At 46.2% G+C, this 18,093-nt stretch overlaps 1 protein-coding gene across 1 annotated transcript in view; it reads left to right on the forward strand.

Moving 5' to 3' along the window:
- LOC135810334 (fibrillin-3-like) overlaps nt 1–18,093 on the forward strand; it is a 64,969-nt gene that overhangs the window by 19,237 nt on the left and 27,639 nt on the right. Inside the window, exons 14-22 of the mRNA XM_065323822.1 lie at nt 355–409; nt 2,405–2,486; nt 5,061–5,126; nt 7,117–7,218; nt 14,006–14,092; nt 14,856–14,906; nt 16,177–16,240; nt 16,588–16,714; nt 17,020–17,145. Of these exons, the coding sequence (XP_065179894.1) occupies nt 355–409; nt 2,405–2,486; nt 5,061–5,126; nt 7,117–7,218; nt 14,006–14,092; nt 14,856–14,906; nt 16,177–16,240; nt 16,588–16,714; nt 17,020–17,145 (760 nt within the window). The remainder of the gene's footprint in view (nt 1–354; nt 410–2,404; nt 2,487–5,060; nt 5,127–7,116; nt 7,219–14,005; nt 14,093–14,855; nt 14,907–16,176; nt 16,241–16,587; nt 16,715–17,019; nt 17,146–18,093) is intronic.

An 18,093-nucleotide genomic window follows, 5' to 3' on the forward strand; every position in this document is an offset into this window, starting at 1 on the left:
AACAGAGTCATGGGTGCTTGAATAACTGTATTTCCACCCCTATAATACAGTTTGCTCAACTTTCCAAGTGACTTTTCTCGACATTGCTATAAGCCCCGTCTTGGGATTTCGAGTCTCAATTATAACCTTGTTTGGCATGTCCACCGCCGCGGCACACTTGAAGTGCCGATTTCTAACATGTCTGCACCTGGACCCCCTATATTGGGTTGAGAATAGGGTGACCAAAATATTGGAATTGCAGTCCACCTGTGCACGGTACTAATGACTCAAGGATTGGCGTATTCTGAGCTTGCAAACTGTCTGCCTGTGTGTCCTTCTGTCCTTCTGTCCTTCCATACTTCACTTGTTGTGCAGGGTCCTGCGATAACTGTCCGGGTAATGAGCCATGTATCATGTCATCTCATGTCAGGTGAGTGAAAAACATGTGTTGGAAAACACAAAGAATTTTTTCTTTCGGACGGAGAGCCAAGGATTAATTTATAGAAAAGAAAAGGACCAGTTTCCCCGTAATCAAGTATAGAGTACAGTACAAGCAAAGATAAGAACCAAGGAACTACAAGTTTCGCTATAATGTCCACTGACACCATTGTCATCACATGAGCTGATTGCCAAGTAACTGGTGATGTTAGTGGACAGACAGTATAGCGTAACTTGTAGTGCCTTGGTCCTTTTCTTTGCTATAAATTAATCCTCGACTCTCCATCCGAGTCCACCCTTACAGTACAAGACTAGTGCAGGTGTTTTAGTGCAATCTTTTCTTTCGCACCAGTAGGTCCAGCATATAGTTTACATATCTTTGCCAGTAATTGTTTTTTTTTGTATCGTACTCTGAATGTAAATGCGCTGCGGAAATCTGCATATACTTTTATCAATCTGTGGACAGCATGCTGTTTCGTTCTTTGTGAACTCATCAGCGCGCAGCACAGAGAAAATGAGGCCGAACCTGATAGCAATGAAAAATAAATTTTCCAAAGCCGGATTTAAACCAGGCCCGAACATACCTTGCCAGAGTGCACAAACTGACAAGTCAGTGAGCTCTGCTATACTTTTATCATGTTTGTACCTTGCTGTTGCCACCTAAGATGAGGACAGCACAGTTTCAAGGCTACATTTGAAAGTCAAGTATGGGATTCAGACGAGAGAGAGAGAGAGAGAGAGAGAGAGAGAGAGAGAGAGAGAGAGAGAGAGAGAGAGAGAGAGAGAGAGAGAGAGAGAGAGAGAGAGAGAGAGAGAGAGAGAGAGAGAGAGAGAGAGAGAGAGAGAGAGAGAGAGAGAGACAGAGAGACAGAGAGACAGAGAGACAGAGAGACAGAGAGACAGAGAGACAGAGGGACAGAGGGACAGAGAGACAGAGAGACAGAGGGACAGAGAGACAGGGACAGGGACAGGGACAGAGACAGAGACAGAGACACAGAGAGAGAGACAGAGAGAGAGACAGAGAGAGAGACAGAGAGAGAGAGAGAGACAGAGAGAGAGACAGAGAGAGAGACAGATAGAGAGACAAAGAGAGAGACAGAGAGAGAGAGACAGAGATAGAGACAGAGAGAGAGACAGAGAGAGAGACAGAGAGAGAGACAGAGAGAGAGACAGAGAGAGACAGAGAGAGAGAGACAGAGAGAGAGAGACAGAGAGAGAGACAGAGAGAGAGACAGAGAGAGAGACAGAGAAAGAGACAGACAGAGAGAGACAGAGAGAGAGAGACAGAGAGAGAGACAGAGAGAGAGACAGAGAGAGAGAGACAGAGAGAGAGACAGAGAGAGAGGGGGGGGGGGGGAGGGGATACTGTTGGTTGGACCGAAAACCATTCCTAGTCGTGTTGCATTCCTAGTCGTGTTTGATTCCAGTAAAACCTGCCCTGACCGGGTACGCTTGGCGAAATGGAAATTGTCCTGATATGACAGGATTTGCCTTATTATAGGGATGCATGTTGGATCCACAGCACCTTGGTGCATGACAATGTTTCGGTCAATACAGGATTCCGCTTGATCCAGGGATGCACGTAGGATCCACAGCACTTTGGTGCATGGAAATGTGTCCGTCAATACTGGATTCCGCTTGGGAAAGGGTCCGGCACACACAGGCTTTACTGTAATTTTGTGTAATAATTATGTGCTAGAGCTGTTAGCCAGTTAGTTGTAGAACGTCAGTACTGTTGGTCAGTGTCGTGCAATGTTATCGCATGACCTGATCGTTTAGTAACTTGTGGTGTTAGTGGATATTATAGCAGAACTTGTAGTTCCTTTCTCCTTTTTCTTTTCTATAACTTGACTGCAATTCCTCGCAATTCCATACCTCCCTCTCACACTCTCCCCGGAAATACTCAGTGTGTGCCATGCGTATAACAAAGATCATTTGCAATTACAAGTCTATACTTTTGCGTTCTGTTTGCTTGTGTCTATCACAGTCCGAATCAGCTGCTTCTGTTCAGCCAGTGCGCCCTGGATGACTTCGATATTTTAACCTCTGCACAGCACTCGTGTTTAGCAGTAAGTCTCTGGGAATTCAGATGCACCTTCTTAAGGCAGCAGCCTGGTCGTAAATGGATTTAAGTGAAATTTTGACCACACACTCCTGCCACCATGCTGGCCCTCTGGAAATGATTTACAAGCTCTTGCGCGTCACTGACAGGCTTTCCAGGCCGGAAAAACTCAAAATTCCAGCATAGTGCCACGGTGTGCGAGCCACCCAGGGGCCAAAAAAATGCATTTACAATTTTTTCACATTTTCGTGCCCAGTCTGTCCGTGCGCGGGATCCGCCAAACCTAAAACAAGTCCAGAAGCAGCCATGGGTGGTGGGGTAGGGCCCCTCGACGTGGCCCTGGAATCTGTCACAACGGAACGAGTGGGCGTTCTCTCAAAGACTCCCACAGACCCAAGTCAATTTTTGATTGTTTTTAGGTTCAGCACGTGCTACGAGGTCGTACCTTTGATACAGCATCCAGTGCTGGGACCTCCACAGCAAGCCTTTTCCACAGCGCTGCACACCAAATCCAGGATACCCTCAGAAACCGGCAAAGACTACCACTCATGTTCCACTACTGCCTAGTACTGAATCCTTCCTGACTTCTTGGCACGACTCAAACTTGCCAAAGTCACTAAATCAACGTCAACTACAATAATCAAGCCACATATCTGCAACGTCACGAGGGTGCTGGCAAAAGCCGTGCAGCCCAATACGTGGCTAAAAAACGTGAGTTTTGGACTTGGAGCAAAATTCTGCACACTTTGGCATGTTTCCCTGATACGACAAGTTGCGCACGGTTTGCTCACATTCAAATATAGTGCTGCCAAGCAATGAGAGCGTGCAACAAAAAAATCTTTCCCTGCAAGGGCACATTTTCGGCCATAACTCTTGAACGGCTGGTCGGATCGAGACAAACTTTTCAGAGATTTTACAGCTGCTCATGCTCTTTCAACTGATGTAGCACTCGATATGAATTTACAAATTCCACTTTTCAAGGATTTTACGACCAGTCTGCCCCCTTAATGCTGATCATATCTAAAAAAAAAGAACAATATCAATATTGAGCGGGCCTCTCTTTGTGAGAATTATTAGAATCAACTTGAAATGGTTTTAATGTTCTGTGGTAGCGAATGCTGATTACAACTCTGACAAGTTACACCGATAATTCTGTTGAATCGCTAAATCAATCTAGAGCATTTTATCACAATAGATATGTTGTCCATTGGCAACTTCCACATGACATTTACAGTCCTGTATTGTGACCAAGGACTGAACGTCAGCCTCGTAGCCTAGGCAGTTCTTATCTTCATGTAAACTAATACCTCGTTTATCCGGGCGGTCCGGGACGGGGCACTGCCCGTAACTTTGAAATGTCCATAACTCAGCAACACATACATTTTAATGGGGAAAAGCCATAAATATTTTTTACGATATGCGGCGTGACTATTTCCACAAAAAGTGACGAAAAGAGTAGTACATTTTCCACTGAAACTCGCCCCAAGGGAGCCTGGTAGACCAAAGTGCCGGAACTTTGGGGCCCGGATAACCGCGGTATGATTGTACAAGTAGTAAAGTCTATGCACAGTCGAGGCACCATGTATATATTTGTATGCTGTGTTTGGTGATATCCTACACTGTTCTTTCTCTGGTGCTCCGTTCTTCGGCACCAGAGAGTATTGTAAAGCTTGGTTCTAGTGCAAGGGCGTCGGAAGCGGTACGACTGGTACGGCTCGAGCCGTACCACTTTTGGCTCCAGGTGGTCCACGCGGAACGTCGAAATCCGGTGTAAAAAAATGGGGGTATCGAGTTTGTACGTGATCACGCTTGATCGTGAGGCGCGATCCGTCACCGGTGCACCAGTCACTGCTGAGGTTGTTGTTGCAGAAGCTGGCGTTGCCCGTTTTTGATATTATGGGCATGTGTTTCTGTAGAGAAGGCGGAGAGCTGGAACGCAAACAATATTACTTTATCATTTTGGTCATCTTTTGTATTTTCATGACATGATTGTATCGGTTTATTAATTTTGCCCGTACAAGAGGCTTCGTAAAGTTGAAAAAAAAGTCAGATCACTGCACCGTGCAACGCGTGACTAGACTGTCGACTACGGAACTGCATGGCATGTATGCGTCATGACTCGTAGATCTTGTCGGTCTCTTTGTTATCCTTAAATGACTTTGTACCTTTGGAGACCCTCTGAGAGGCGTATTTTGAGTTTTTTTTTTTAATTTCCCGGGGGACCTTTCCCCCGGACCCCCTCTGACTGTCGAGCCGTACCACTTTCTAACCCCTTCCGACGCCCCTGTAGTGGACAGGAGTATTATTATTATTATTATCGTCTTACTGTAAAAGCAGAAAATTCCGGTGGTGTAATATTTTCGGTTTTCCCCAAAATCTGTGGTTCGGTGTAGGGAAATTTTCGGTAAATCCGTTTTCCAGGTAAGTGTACCACTACTAGTACTGAAATTTTCGTTGCGTTTTATTTTAGGTAAAATTGTGAGCACCAAAGTTACCGAAAATAAAGCTCCACGGAGAATTTCTACTTTTCCAGTAATACACAGAAATACAATGCTTGCTGTTACATGTACGTGCTGTGCAGCTCCAGGCAGAGTGTGGCAATGGGTTTGTCGACGACGGCGAGGACTGTGATTGCGGTGATCCTGCGGTAAGGCTAAGCTTTTGCTGTGCTGCGCTGCTATCCCAACATTGTCAACAATACGACAGTTCACCGTTGTTAGCAAGGTGTTAGTTGCGACCGAGTCAAGCACACCCTGAGTGACGGACATAGACCTGGTCAAACAGTCCTTAAATATGAACACAGTATTAGTAGAGATGTAATGATAGTGTGCATATACAGTTAAACCTGTAACTAAAGACCACCGTGACTAGCGACCAGCCTGGTACTACAGTAAAACCTGTAACTAAAGACCACCGTGACTAGCGACCAGCCTGGTACTACAGTAAAACCTGTAACTAAAGACCACCGTGACTAGCGACCAGCCTGGTACTACAGTAAAACCTGTAACTAAAGACCACCGTGACTAGCGACCAGCCTGGTACTACAGTAAAACCTGTAACTAAAGACCACCGTGTCTAGCGACCAGCCTGGTACTACAGTAAAACCTGTAACTAAAGACCACCGTGACTAGCGACCAGCCTGGTACTACAGTAAAACCTGTAACTAAAGACCACCGTGACTAGCGACCAGCCTGGTACTACAGACCACCGTGACTAGTGACCAGCCTGGTACTACCGACCACTTTACCAGGCACGGACGGTCTCACATTTAAATATGATTGTGCGGTGCAAACCTCTAAGTAAGGACCACCTGCCACTAAAGACCGCTTTCACCGGCCCCAAGGGGTGGTTGTTAGTCACAGGTTTTACTGTACTTCTGCAGTGCCATTTGAATATCCCTATGAACATAGTCTTCACGTTCTCATAATTATACCAGGTTAAAACTGGAGGGAAATGTTGTCATTGTTGGAGTAAAGCTCTGTCTCTTGTGATGCGCAGTCGTTCATGAAATGTGGTGTTTGCATTTGTGCATGCATATTAGTGGGTGTATGATGGGCGCTTTCGATTACACATTTACACAATTCTGGAACTGGGTTTTGTAATTCTCGAATGACCAAAATGTACGAATTCCGGCCATGTAAACGAACGACTGGAATTCACAACGCATTTCATTCATGGCATATCACAAACAAAATTGGTCGCAAAAAGATATCACGTACACCCTCGCGCGCGCGTCGACCCAGCTTTGCGTACCGGTCCATCCCGGCGAAGGCTCCATGTCGGCAACAATATTGGGCTTCGATAAAGCTGAACGCGTGTGCGAAAGGACCACCCAAAATGATCTGGTCTAATAATCAGCTCCCAGCGGAAACTCAACAGCGGCAATTAGCTTTTCGGGAAGATAAAAGTAGCAGCTACATGACAGTTGTAGCCCTGCTTTAGCGTCGCACCGACCAGAAAGGCTCTTCCTTGACTTGAGTCATGCATGACCAGACCGGTAACACACCGAGTGTGAAATTCTGGCGCCAGAATTAGAGAAATTCCGCCCTCTGTTCAGAATTGACGGATTTGACGGAATTGGATAAAATCAATTCTAACGACGAAATTTGTCACATTTTGTGTAGTCGAACTGTGCATCAACAATAACTAATTCTAGAATTGACCGAAATGCGTGTAATCGAAAGCGCCCGTTGTAAGCCTTGTCACAATCATGTTGATCATGTTGATCAGTTGACAGCAATGTCAGGGGGATGATTGTAGTCAGGAGCACTGTTATCAACACTGTGCGTTCTCCGCTTTGTAACCTCCTGTCAACCAATCAACATGTTAGTGAGTATACAGGGGCGTCACACACGCTACAACCAGTACGACCGTAGTCGTACCGCTTTCCCTCCAGGATGGTCCTCCCAGAGCTGCCTGTGGAGTGCTAGAACGTGCCCTGTTGGCCTGAAATATCCAATTTTTCCCGGGGGGGGGGGCACCCGCCGGTCATACCACTCCCTGCTGCCCTGTGACCCCTCTGGACGGTATGTATGTGTGGTTCGGTGCATGTGCATGTGTGTTTTTTATTTCTTCTGCCTGTATGAGCTTGTTTGTTTGATGAACGATGCTCTCTCTCTCTCTAATCCCATATCCAGGTGGATGAGTGCAACAACCCGTGCTGCGATCAGATGACCTGCAAGCTAACCAGTACAGCTCAGTGTGCCCATGGTGCATGCTGCAACCTTGCAAGCTGTATGGTAAGTCAAGATCTTTGCACGCAATCCCCCCCCCCCATCATCATACACATTACTGCATGCTATCTCTTATGTGTTCTGCACTGCTGGTGCGGGTTCAAACTCTCATGTGCCTACAACCACACAGACCCGCACATACATACATACACACACACACACATTTGAATTGCAAAGGCAGAAGAGAACAGAAACAACTTTTCATCGATCATGTTTTCATGAAGACTTCTATTTTTATATTTTTAGGATTCGGGTTGACAAACTCCACGTAGCACCTGGTATCTGTTACATGTTGTTTTTCACAATGGATGATTGTGTTCAGACAACACAGAGCAGTGCATGCTACAATGGATGATTGTGTTCAGACAACACAGAGCAGTGCATGCTACAATGGATGATTGTGTTCAGACAACACAGAGCAGTGCATGCTACAATGGATGATTGTGTTCAGACAACACAGAGCAGTGCATGCTACAATGGATGATTGTGTTCAGACAACACAGAGCAGTGCATGCTACAATGGATGATTGTGTTCAGACAACACAGAGCAGTACATGCTACAATGGATGATTGTGTTCACTGAGACAACACAGAGCAGTGCATTCTACAATGGATGATTGTGTTCAGACAACACAGAGCAGTGCATGCTACAATGGATGATTGTGTTCACTGAGACAACACAGAGCAGTGCATGCTACAATGGATGATTGTGTTCAGACAACACAGAGCAGTGCATGCTACAATGGATGATTGTGTTCAGACAACACAGAGCAATGCATGCTACAATGGATGATTGTGTTCAGACAACACAGAGCAGTACATGCTACAATGGATGATTGTGTTCACTGAGACAACACAGAGCAGTGCATGCTACAATGGATGATTGTGTTCAGACAACACAGAGCAGTGCATGCTACAATGGATGATTGTGTTCAGACAACATGTTGTAACTTACACTTAGTTACTGCATGCTTGTGGCACACGACAGTCACAAGCAACACGAGGAGTAATTATGGTTGGTAGTTATCATTACGAAGGTAAACAAGAGAATGGCCCGAGCATGCCCAGAGCAACCAGGTAAGGGCCAGCAGCCATGATGAGAGAATACCGTAGACATGCGCGAATGGAGATAATGTCGTACGAAGAAGCAGCGAGAGAGAAGCATGCAGCGACGGCATGTAAATGCAGTCTATAACAATCCTTCCCCCTTAAGAAAAAATAAATAAATAAATAAATAAATAATAAATAATAATAACTAATAATAATAATGTGAGAAAAATAAAATAACTAATATTAATAATAATGTGAGCGCTGCAGTGGCAAACAACTCACAAATCCAATCGGTCTGGAGCACGTCTAGTTCTGACAGGGTAGCGGGAGGCAGAAGTGATAGCAGGCTCAGCAGATAATGCAGGGACCGCAACATGGTCAGCTACGGTGTCTGGACTTGCAGGGGAAAACACAGCAGGCATGTCAGCCGTAGTTTCGGCAGATGCATGAGACACCTCGGGTGTAGCATGAGCAGGTACAACCGGGCTAACAGGCACAGAAGCAGCAGACGGAGACAGAGAACATGACGCAGGTGGATTAGTAGGAGCGGGCAAACAAGTACTAGATTCAGAATCTTCAGTGGGGGGTGTGCTAGTTTCAGCAAGGCAGGTAGGCATACGGGCGCGAAGGTGATCAATATGAACTTGGCGCAACATACCACACACAGACACGAGATAGGTAATCGGGCCTAGCCGCTTCTCAACAGTACCTTCCAACCACTTGGGCTTACTGCCCGGCCTGGCGTTGTGGACCCATACAGCCTGGGTAGAGTCAAACTGCTTTCGGGCATCAGTCGAGAGCGGATGCTGTTGCTGCATGGCAGAGGCAAAGCTGGGTTGCAGCAGGGATAAGCGTGTAGTGGGAGCCTTCTTGAACAAAAGGTTAGAAGGGGATTGTTTTGTACAAGTGTGTGGTGTATTTCTGTAAGAAAATAGAAAACGAGACAATTGTACAGACACAGAACGATTGGACGGCCGAGTTTTAAGGCATTTCTTGAGCTCTTGCACAATACGTTCGCACTGGCCGTTGCTGGCGGGGTGATAAGGGGGTGTTCTGTGATGTTGAATAGCGTTCTCTTGACAGAACTGAGCAAATTCGTGTGATACAAATTGAGGACCATTATCCGTAACGATAACTCTAGGAATGCCAAATACACTGATGAATCGCAAAAGGCAATCAATGGTCTTGGATGCTGGTGCAGAGTGACCAAGCTCAAAAACATCAATCCATTTAGAATATGCATCAACAAGAACAAGATAGTACAGAGAATTATATTCAGCATAATCCAAATGGATTCTCTCAAAAGCAGAATTGGGATATGCCCAATGATGAGTCGGTTCAGAAGCAGGTAAGCGGGCATTGCGCTGACAAATATCGCAATCAGAAGCTAGCTTGACTATGTCCTCATCCAAACCAGGCCACCAAAAGATGCCACGTGCTACACTTTTCATACGGGAGACACCTGAGTGTGATACATGCAGTTCTTGCAGTAGCTGACGGCGAAATTGCACAGGGATGATAACACGAGCACCCCACATCAAACAGCCATGCTCAATTGATAAATCCTGTCTGATTCTCTGGAAAGGGACTAACCTGTCAGAGACGGAAGACGGCCATCCATGTTGGGCATATGACATAGCCAGGGAAATCTCACCATCGAGCTTGCTTGCCTTTGCAACATCTGCAGCTTGAATGGGTATTAACTCACATGGATCAAAAGAATGGCTAGATACTGCATGCACAACAGCACGTTCTTCAGAAGCAGACAGAGGCAATGGTAATCGAGAGAGACAATCGGCAATAACATTATCTTTGCCAGCCAAGTGTTCAATCGTGTAATCATATTCAGCCAAGATGACGGCCCAGCGCTGTAGACGGGACGCAGATGTCTTGCTGAGGGATTCATGCGGTCCGAAGATCTTGACCAATGGCTTATGATCCGTTCGAAGGATGAATCGTCGGCCATACAGATACTGGTGAAGGCGACGAACAGCAAAGACAATCGCAAGAGCTTCGCGCTCTATTTGACTGTAGTGATTCTCGGCTTGTGACAGTGCTCGTGACACATACACGATAGGACGGATAGATTGGTCAGGCATGATATGCACGAGGGCAGCCCCGATACCTGTAGGTGACGCGTCACACTCCAGCACCAGTGGGAGCGTAGGGTCGTAGTGAGCCATGACCGGAGTAGTGGCAAGGAACTGCTTGACTTTGCAGAACGCGGTTTCACAATCGTCAGACCACACAAATGGAGCATCTTTCTTCATGAGAGAATTGAGAGGGCTTAGCAGTGTGGAGCAGTTGGGGATGAACCTCCCGAAGAAGTTAACAAGGCCCAGGAAAGAACGTAGAGCAGAAACATCAGTTGGCCTAGGGGCATTCATGATTGCAAGAACCTTATCGTTCGTGGGTTGTATGCCTTGCTGACTAACAGTGAAGCCAAGGTAACTAACCTGCTGCTGAGAGACGGCGCATTTCTCGCGGCTCAAACGAAGGCCTGCTTGTTGAAAGCGCTGTAGAACGGTACGGAGACGGTCATCATGCTCTTGTTGTGACTTGCCGGAAATCAAGATATCGTCGAAGTAGATGACGACACCAGGAATACCACGTAAGATCTGTTCGATGGTCTTCTGGAAAATAGACGGAGCAGAACTGACACCGAAAGGCAATCGAGTAAACGCAAACAATCCCTTGTGCGTGGAGATAACACAGTAAGACTGGCTTTGTTCATCCAAAGGTAACTGAGCATAAGCCTGACTAAGATCTAGCTTTGAGAAGACCGATCCCCCAGACAATTCAGACAACAGGTCGGTAGGATTCGGAATCGGGTGCTGGTTAGGTTCTATGTGCTTGTTAATTGTAACCTTGAAATCAGCACATAGACGGATAGAGTTGTTCTTCTTACGCACCGTGACAATAGGGGAAGCCCAGTCTGCATGGTCAACAGGTTTGATAACCCCTTCAGTCTGCAATCTCGTCAATTCAGCCTCGACCTTGGATTTCAATGCATAGGGCACAGGTCTTGCGCTGAAACTCCTTGGGGCAGGGGAACCTTGCAAATGAATAGTTGCTGTATGACCCTTGATAGTTCCCAAACCCTCTTGGAATACCGATGGAAACTGAGCCAAAATATCGTTAAGGGAGAGAGCGTTGGCTTGAGCAGTACGGAAATCTAACCAGTCCACTACAATGTGTGACATCCAGTTACGACCGAACAGGGGCTGGCTTGATCCCCCTACAACAATGATACGATCTTTGAACGAATGAGACTCATGACAGACTGAAACGGTACACTCTCCCTTAACGACTAGAGGATGTCCACCATAAGCATGCAAAGACGCAGAGCTCTGTTCTAAAGAGATATGGGAAAACTTCTCTTTCCAAACAGATTCAGGGAAAATAGAAACTTCAGCACCAGTATCTACCTCCATCGTGCACGGAATATCGTTAATGGTCACATCAATGGTAATCGGTGGGTGTTTCTGTACTTGCTCACCAATGGCACCAATCGCAAAAGACTCACTTGTATCCTCAGGTTCGACGTCGATGTCGATGTTGTTAGTTGCTCGGGACGTACAGCATGACGCGAGGTGACCAACTTTCCTGCATTTGGTACATCTCTTGCCACGAGCAGGACATTGAGGGTGGTTTGCGAGATGATCAGGTCGGTTACACCTATAACACAAGCGCTCAGACGACGCTCGATCACCAGAAACAGAAGAGGCAGAAGAACGATTCATAGGGTTAGAACGATTCACAAAATGAGGAGAACTGCCAGGACGAGATCCAGACGCAGACGAGGCCTTACTTGCGATGGCGTTCACCGACGGCAATGTTTGTTCAGAAGAATCAGAACCCATAGCTGATGCTTGACGTTGGGTTGACTCGAAAATTGCACAAATCTCTAAGCAAGTGGCCAACGTCAATTTCGATTCTTGAAGTAATTTCTTTTTTAGTTCCACGTTTCGCATAGTTGCCACCACGTGGTCCCGGATCATATCATTGGTGACATCACCAAAATCACAAAATCTAGCTTGTTGACGTAAACGTACAACAAACTGACTGATACTCTCACCGGCTTTGGGGGCGAGCTGTCGAAACAAGTGTCGCTCGTAGATAGGGTTCGGCTCGGCCTTGAAGTGGTGACTCAGCATGCGTGACGCTTTCTTGAACTCGTCGTCATCCGCCGGAGGACTTGTTTCTTCAGGATCGGTGAGATCGTCAAATAAATCTTGAATTGTTGGGCCTGCGGAATGTAGTAAAAGAGATCTCAAACGCTTAGTGTCAGAAATACCCATTCCTTCCGCCATGTATTCAAAGCTGCGGAACCATTTCTTCCAGCGTTGGCCAACCTCCGCAGGAGTACCTGACGAGTCGAACGTAGGTAGACGATTGGACTGACCCTCGTGGAGATTGAAACTACTAGCCATCTTCGTCGCCAATTGTTGTTACTTACACTTAGTTACTGCATGCTTGTGGCACACGACAGTCACAAGCAACACGAGGAGTAATTATGGTTGGTAGTTATCATTACGAAGGTAAACAAGAGAATGGCCCGAGCATGCCCAGAGCAACCAGGTAAGGGCCAGCAGCCATGATGAGAGAATACCGTAGACATGCGCGAATGGAGATAATGTCGTACGAAGAAGCAGCGAGAGAGAAGCATGCAGCGACGGCATGTAAATGCAGTCTATAACACAACACAGAGCAGTGCATGCTACAATGGATGATTGTGTTCAGACAACACAGAGCAGTACATGCTACAATGGATGATTGTGTTCACTGAGACAACACAGAGCAGTGCATGCTACAATGGATGATTGTGTTCAGACAACACAGAGCAGTGCATGCTACAATGGATGATTGTGTTCACTGAGACAACACAGAGCAGTGCATGCTACAATGGATGATTGTGTTCAGACAACACAGAGCAGTGCATGCTACAATGGATGATTGTGTTCAGACAACACAGAGCAATGCATGCTACAATGGATGATTGTGTTCAGACAACACAGAGCAGTACATGCTACAATGGATGATTGTGTTCACTGAGACAACACAGAGCAGTGCATGCTACAATGGATGATTGTGTTCAGACAACACAGAGCAGTGCATGCTACAATGGATGATTGTGTTCAGACAACACAGAGCAGTGCATGCTACAATGGATGATTGTGTTCAGACAACACAGAGCAGTACATGCTACAATGGATGATTGTGTTCACTGAGACAACACAGAGCAGTGCATGCTACAATGGATGATTGTGTTCAGACAACACAGAGCAGTGCATGCTACAATGGATGATTGTGTTCACTGAGACAACACAGAGCAGTGCATGCTACAATGGATGATTGTGTTCAGACAACACAGAGCAGTGCATGCTACAATGGATGATTGTGTTCAGACAACACAGAGCAGTGCATGCTACAATACCGAGCATTGGGTAGCGTATTTTTTAAAAGATATTTTAAGGGGCCATCCGGCACTATCGATAATTTTCACGACACAAAAAAGTTTAGTTAGGACCCTCCCCCACCCATCTACCCCCCCCCCCCCGAACGAAAAACAGATTGACTTGACTGCTAGAATGCATTTATGTCTCACATATCAATATTTTTCAAAACGAAACTCTCCTTGACACATCCACCCATAAACGAAAACTTATTTTCTTTTCGTGTGAAAGATCGATAATTATGAACAGCTCCTAACATGGTGTGAGCTTTGTTGGTGTTCATACAGCCGATGACCAAGGATACAGTATGCCGTGCAGCGTCCATCAACAACACATGTGATATAGAAGATACGTGTGACGGAGTGACGGGACAGGTAAGAGGTAGTGTATGTCTGAAGAGAGAGAGAGAGAGAGAGAGAGAGAGAGAGAGAGAGAGAGAGAGAGAGAGAGAGAGAGAGAGAGAGTGAGAGAGAGAGAGAGAGAGTGAGTGAGAGAGAGAGAGAGAGAGAGACAGGATTAGAAAGAGAGAAAGTGAGAGGGTTGTTGTTTGTTGTTTTTTGTTTGCCTTTATTAAACAGGCAGGTTGGGGGTGGGGGGAGAAGAGTCTGTGTTGGGGGGGGGGGGGGGGGGTCATCCCCCTAGAACCAAACTTCTAATACTGTGTGGATCAAGTCCAGACGAAATGCAGTTTCTAACTTTTTAACGGCAATATGGTGTAATCCGAGAAAAATGCGTTGGCCAAATCACAGAAGATGTGTTTGTATAAGTTGCTACTGTATTGGCTTTGTTATTGTTACAGTAGTTTCCAGCATTGTATGATGTTTTGCCATGCATTGCTGGTTTTACTTTGTAGCTGACGCATGACACTTGCTCGCTCTCTTAGGCACCATTGCCGCCTCGGCTTTGACCATCTTGTAAAACGCCGGGCATGAAGTCTTGTTTGCTGCTGGGCATATCCCTAATCTGCTACTGATCGCGACTAGCAATTGTGCGAGAAGCCTCGTCGAATTTACCAGCTTCAAACCGCGCACTGTGTAGAAACGAATCGGATAATGCTTGGCATTTCACTGGGTTTTGCCTAGAGTGACTCATCCATGTGTCTGTTCTACATCTGTTCATGATTGTGTTCTAAATTAGTGTGCGGATTCGCGGCGGAGGAATGGACTCTCATGCCCCAACTCTCCACTAGTAAGTCTAGAAACTGATGCCGGAAAAGCGTCTACTCTCCCTTGCGACAGAGCACGATGACCTGCACTTCGAACTCGACATTATTTGCATTACGGATACAAGCCATTATCTAGGCACTAGCTGATCACGTGATACTATCTACCATATTACCCAGATTGTGAGCCGCTCTTTTAACACTGCTAATCCACCCAAAACTAGTTGTCGCGACTTGAGACACTATGAACCTAGAAATACATGGGAGATGTCTGTATTTCGTGGCAAAAAAAACCTCTGAGTGCAGTGCGTACTCTCTACTGTACACTGCAGTCATGTATGTAAAGAAAGGCAGCAGTATTTGGCCATTGAAAATTCTGCAGCCGAGCATACTGGTGTTTAGTAACATTTCAGTGAATTAGCAGCTCTCGTTGGCGTGTCATGGGTTTGCGCTGTGTTTGTATGTGTGCATGCATGACATGGGTATAATGTGTGTGTGTGTGTGTGTGTGTGCATGTGTGTGTGTGTGTGTGTGTGTGTGTGTGTGCGTGCGTGCGTGCGTGTGCCAGCTAGTCCGGTTGGTGGGTACACTTATGCCTGATTGTGTTGGGTCTGTTGCCAACAGGCTCGGCTGCATGATGGTGTGTTGTTGTATCTGCCACCTTTGTTGGTTTCAGGGTTCATATACTTTCTATTTGAAGTATACATACCTGTTAACCATGGACTGCTTCTGGCTAGATTAACTCTTGTGTAATCAATGGTGCTAGTGATGCTTATATCAGATTCACTCTGATTTAGCCACCCACACTAGTAGCAAGTATTACCTTCACTGGGGGCAGAGGTAATTGCAGTTGGATCCCGGGACGGATACCCTGATGCCGTCAATCCCTTTCTGCACCTGGTCCTCACCCACTAACTGAGGTGTGGTGAGCCCATAAGTGGGATCATTTTCAAGTCCACCCAGAGTTTTGGGGATTTCAGGGGGTGTCGGCCGTTGGGCGGTTCAATAGCCAATTGAGCCATCTTTCCAAGATTCCTTTTGAGTCTCTCTCCCCTTTCCCGGGGAGACCCACGTGACCAGTTTTGGCAGTGAGCAACAAGTAAAGTAAAGACAAGCATGTGTGTGTGTGTGTGTGTGTGTGTGTGTTTGTATGTATGTGGGTTTGTATGTGTGCATGTGTTTGTGTGTGTGTGTGTTTGTGCAACTGTGAGTGTGTGTGTGTGTGTGTGTGTGTGTTTGTCCGTGGGTATGTATGTGTGTGTGCATGTGCATGTATGGCTGTGAACACCATTACAGGACCTGTGCTGGGAAGGCAAGTGCGTGACACGACAGAGCCAATGTGAAACTCTATTTGGACAAGGTAAGATATTCCCACACGCTAGCCTAAGGTACAGGTTGGTGTTTATTCAGGCCAGTGCTGAGGATTGCATGGACATTGCATCATATTTCTATATTAGGAGATGGCACAAAACGCAACAGAGACTGAGTGGTATCTGACTTTGCATGTACATGGAACTATGTTTAGCTCCGATTTTTTATATCACCATGTGCACAGGAACTATCTGCAATCTCACTGGACATATTCCCAAAGTTTCTTCAAATGATGAGAATACTGAGAAAGAGGAAGAGGAAAATAAATTCCCGACCTTTTTTGTGCCATGGGTTGGTCGCTGAGCATTGTATGCACTCTGCTCCGTTCTTTCACAGGTGCTGGAAGCGGCTCTGAGCTGTGCTACGCACGCAACGTGGACGGCACGTCATTCGGCAATTGCGGCGTCTCGATCTTATTCTACTTTTACACATACAGATACCTCTTTGCCCGGTGCCAGGAAAGGTGAGAGCGTGTGTTGGAGGATTTGTTTTTGTTGTTGTGGTCGTCATGATCGTCGCTGTGATCGTTGTCGTTGTTCATTACTTTATTTGTGGTGGGAATCATAACAGGCACAAGCATGAATGGACCCCAGTGGAAAAATATTTTTTACAGAGATGATGTGGAAAAGTAGAGATAAGAATAAGGAAAAAGAAAAGTGAAGATTGTCTGAAAGTAATGCTATGATGTCATCGTGGTGGCTGGTGCTTTGTATGGTGTGGCACTGTGTTTTTCTCGTTGGCTGCTTTGTTTTCTGTTGCCGCATGCAGAGACGCCCTGTGTGGCAAGCTGTGGTGCAATGAAGGAGGCAGCCGGTTTGCCCGGCTGCCATACTCCGTCTCAACCCAGGGCTTCGAGGTGGGCCGCACCGACAGTCGCCAGGTGTTCTCTTGCAAGTACGTTGCCGTCCTTGCCCTGCGTATGCTCAGCATTGCACTTGCAGGGCCCAGTGTCATGCTGCCTGATAACGAACCATGTGTGTGAGAAGCCGCTTGTACGCGCAATCACAAAGCATGACGTCACTGGCACAACAGTTACGGGGCCGTCCGGGGTCATCGATTGTTTTTTACTAAACGAAAGGTTTTAGTATTTCTCAGCCCCCACGCATCCATCCACCTTTCCTGCACGTAAAACGAATTCCAGTAAATATTGATGTCAATTTTCTACACTCAGGAGTAACTGGCCATTCTCCATTTGCATTCAATAATTATTTTCAAAACGAAACTCCTTCGAACCCACCGACCCCAGAACAAAACCGTTTCGTTTTGAAAATATTATTGGAAACCTTTGATGGTCCCTAACGAAAAAGTAAAACAATGATAATTTGTTGAAGATGCTTTCTGATAACATACCGTGTGTGTGTGTGTGTGTGTGTGTGTGTATGTGTACAAGTACAAGTACAAGTGTGTATGTGTGTGTATGTGTGTGTGTGTGTGTGTGTGTGTGTGTGTGTGTGCGTGCTTTGTGTGTGTGCGTGTGTGTGTGTAGCTTTATGACATATAGATTGGTGTGTCTAAAAACAGGAATACACATGTTTGCGTTTCAACCGGCTGTACATATACATGCTACTGGGCAACACAAGCAGCTTCGAACGTTTTGCAAGTGTCGGGTAACCACCATGCGTGAGGTACCACTTGCTGTCGAAGTACTTAGCGATATTGTTGCATACACTTGCAAATGTTCACAGTAGCAAAAACTCCCAGATTGCCTAGAGTGCCTAACGCCTCAAGGATGGAGCCACACCTCAAAGGCAGAAGAGAACAGAGACAACCGGCTAGATCATTGCTGTAACGCTGTGCGTTTTATGCACGTTGCAAAGCTAAGGCAATCCTCAGACAACTGAT

The sequence above is a fragment of the Sycon ciliatum genome, chromosome 2 (assembly GCF_964019385.1).
Source record: "Sycon ciliatum chromosome 2, ocSycCili1.1, whole genome shotgun sequence".
NCBI classification, from domain to species: Eukaryota; Metazoa; Porifera; class Calcarea; order Leucosolenida; family Sycettidae; genus Sycon; species Sycon ciliatum.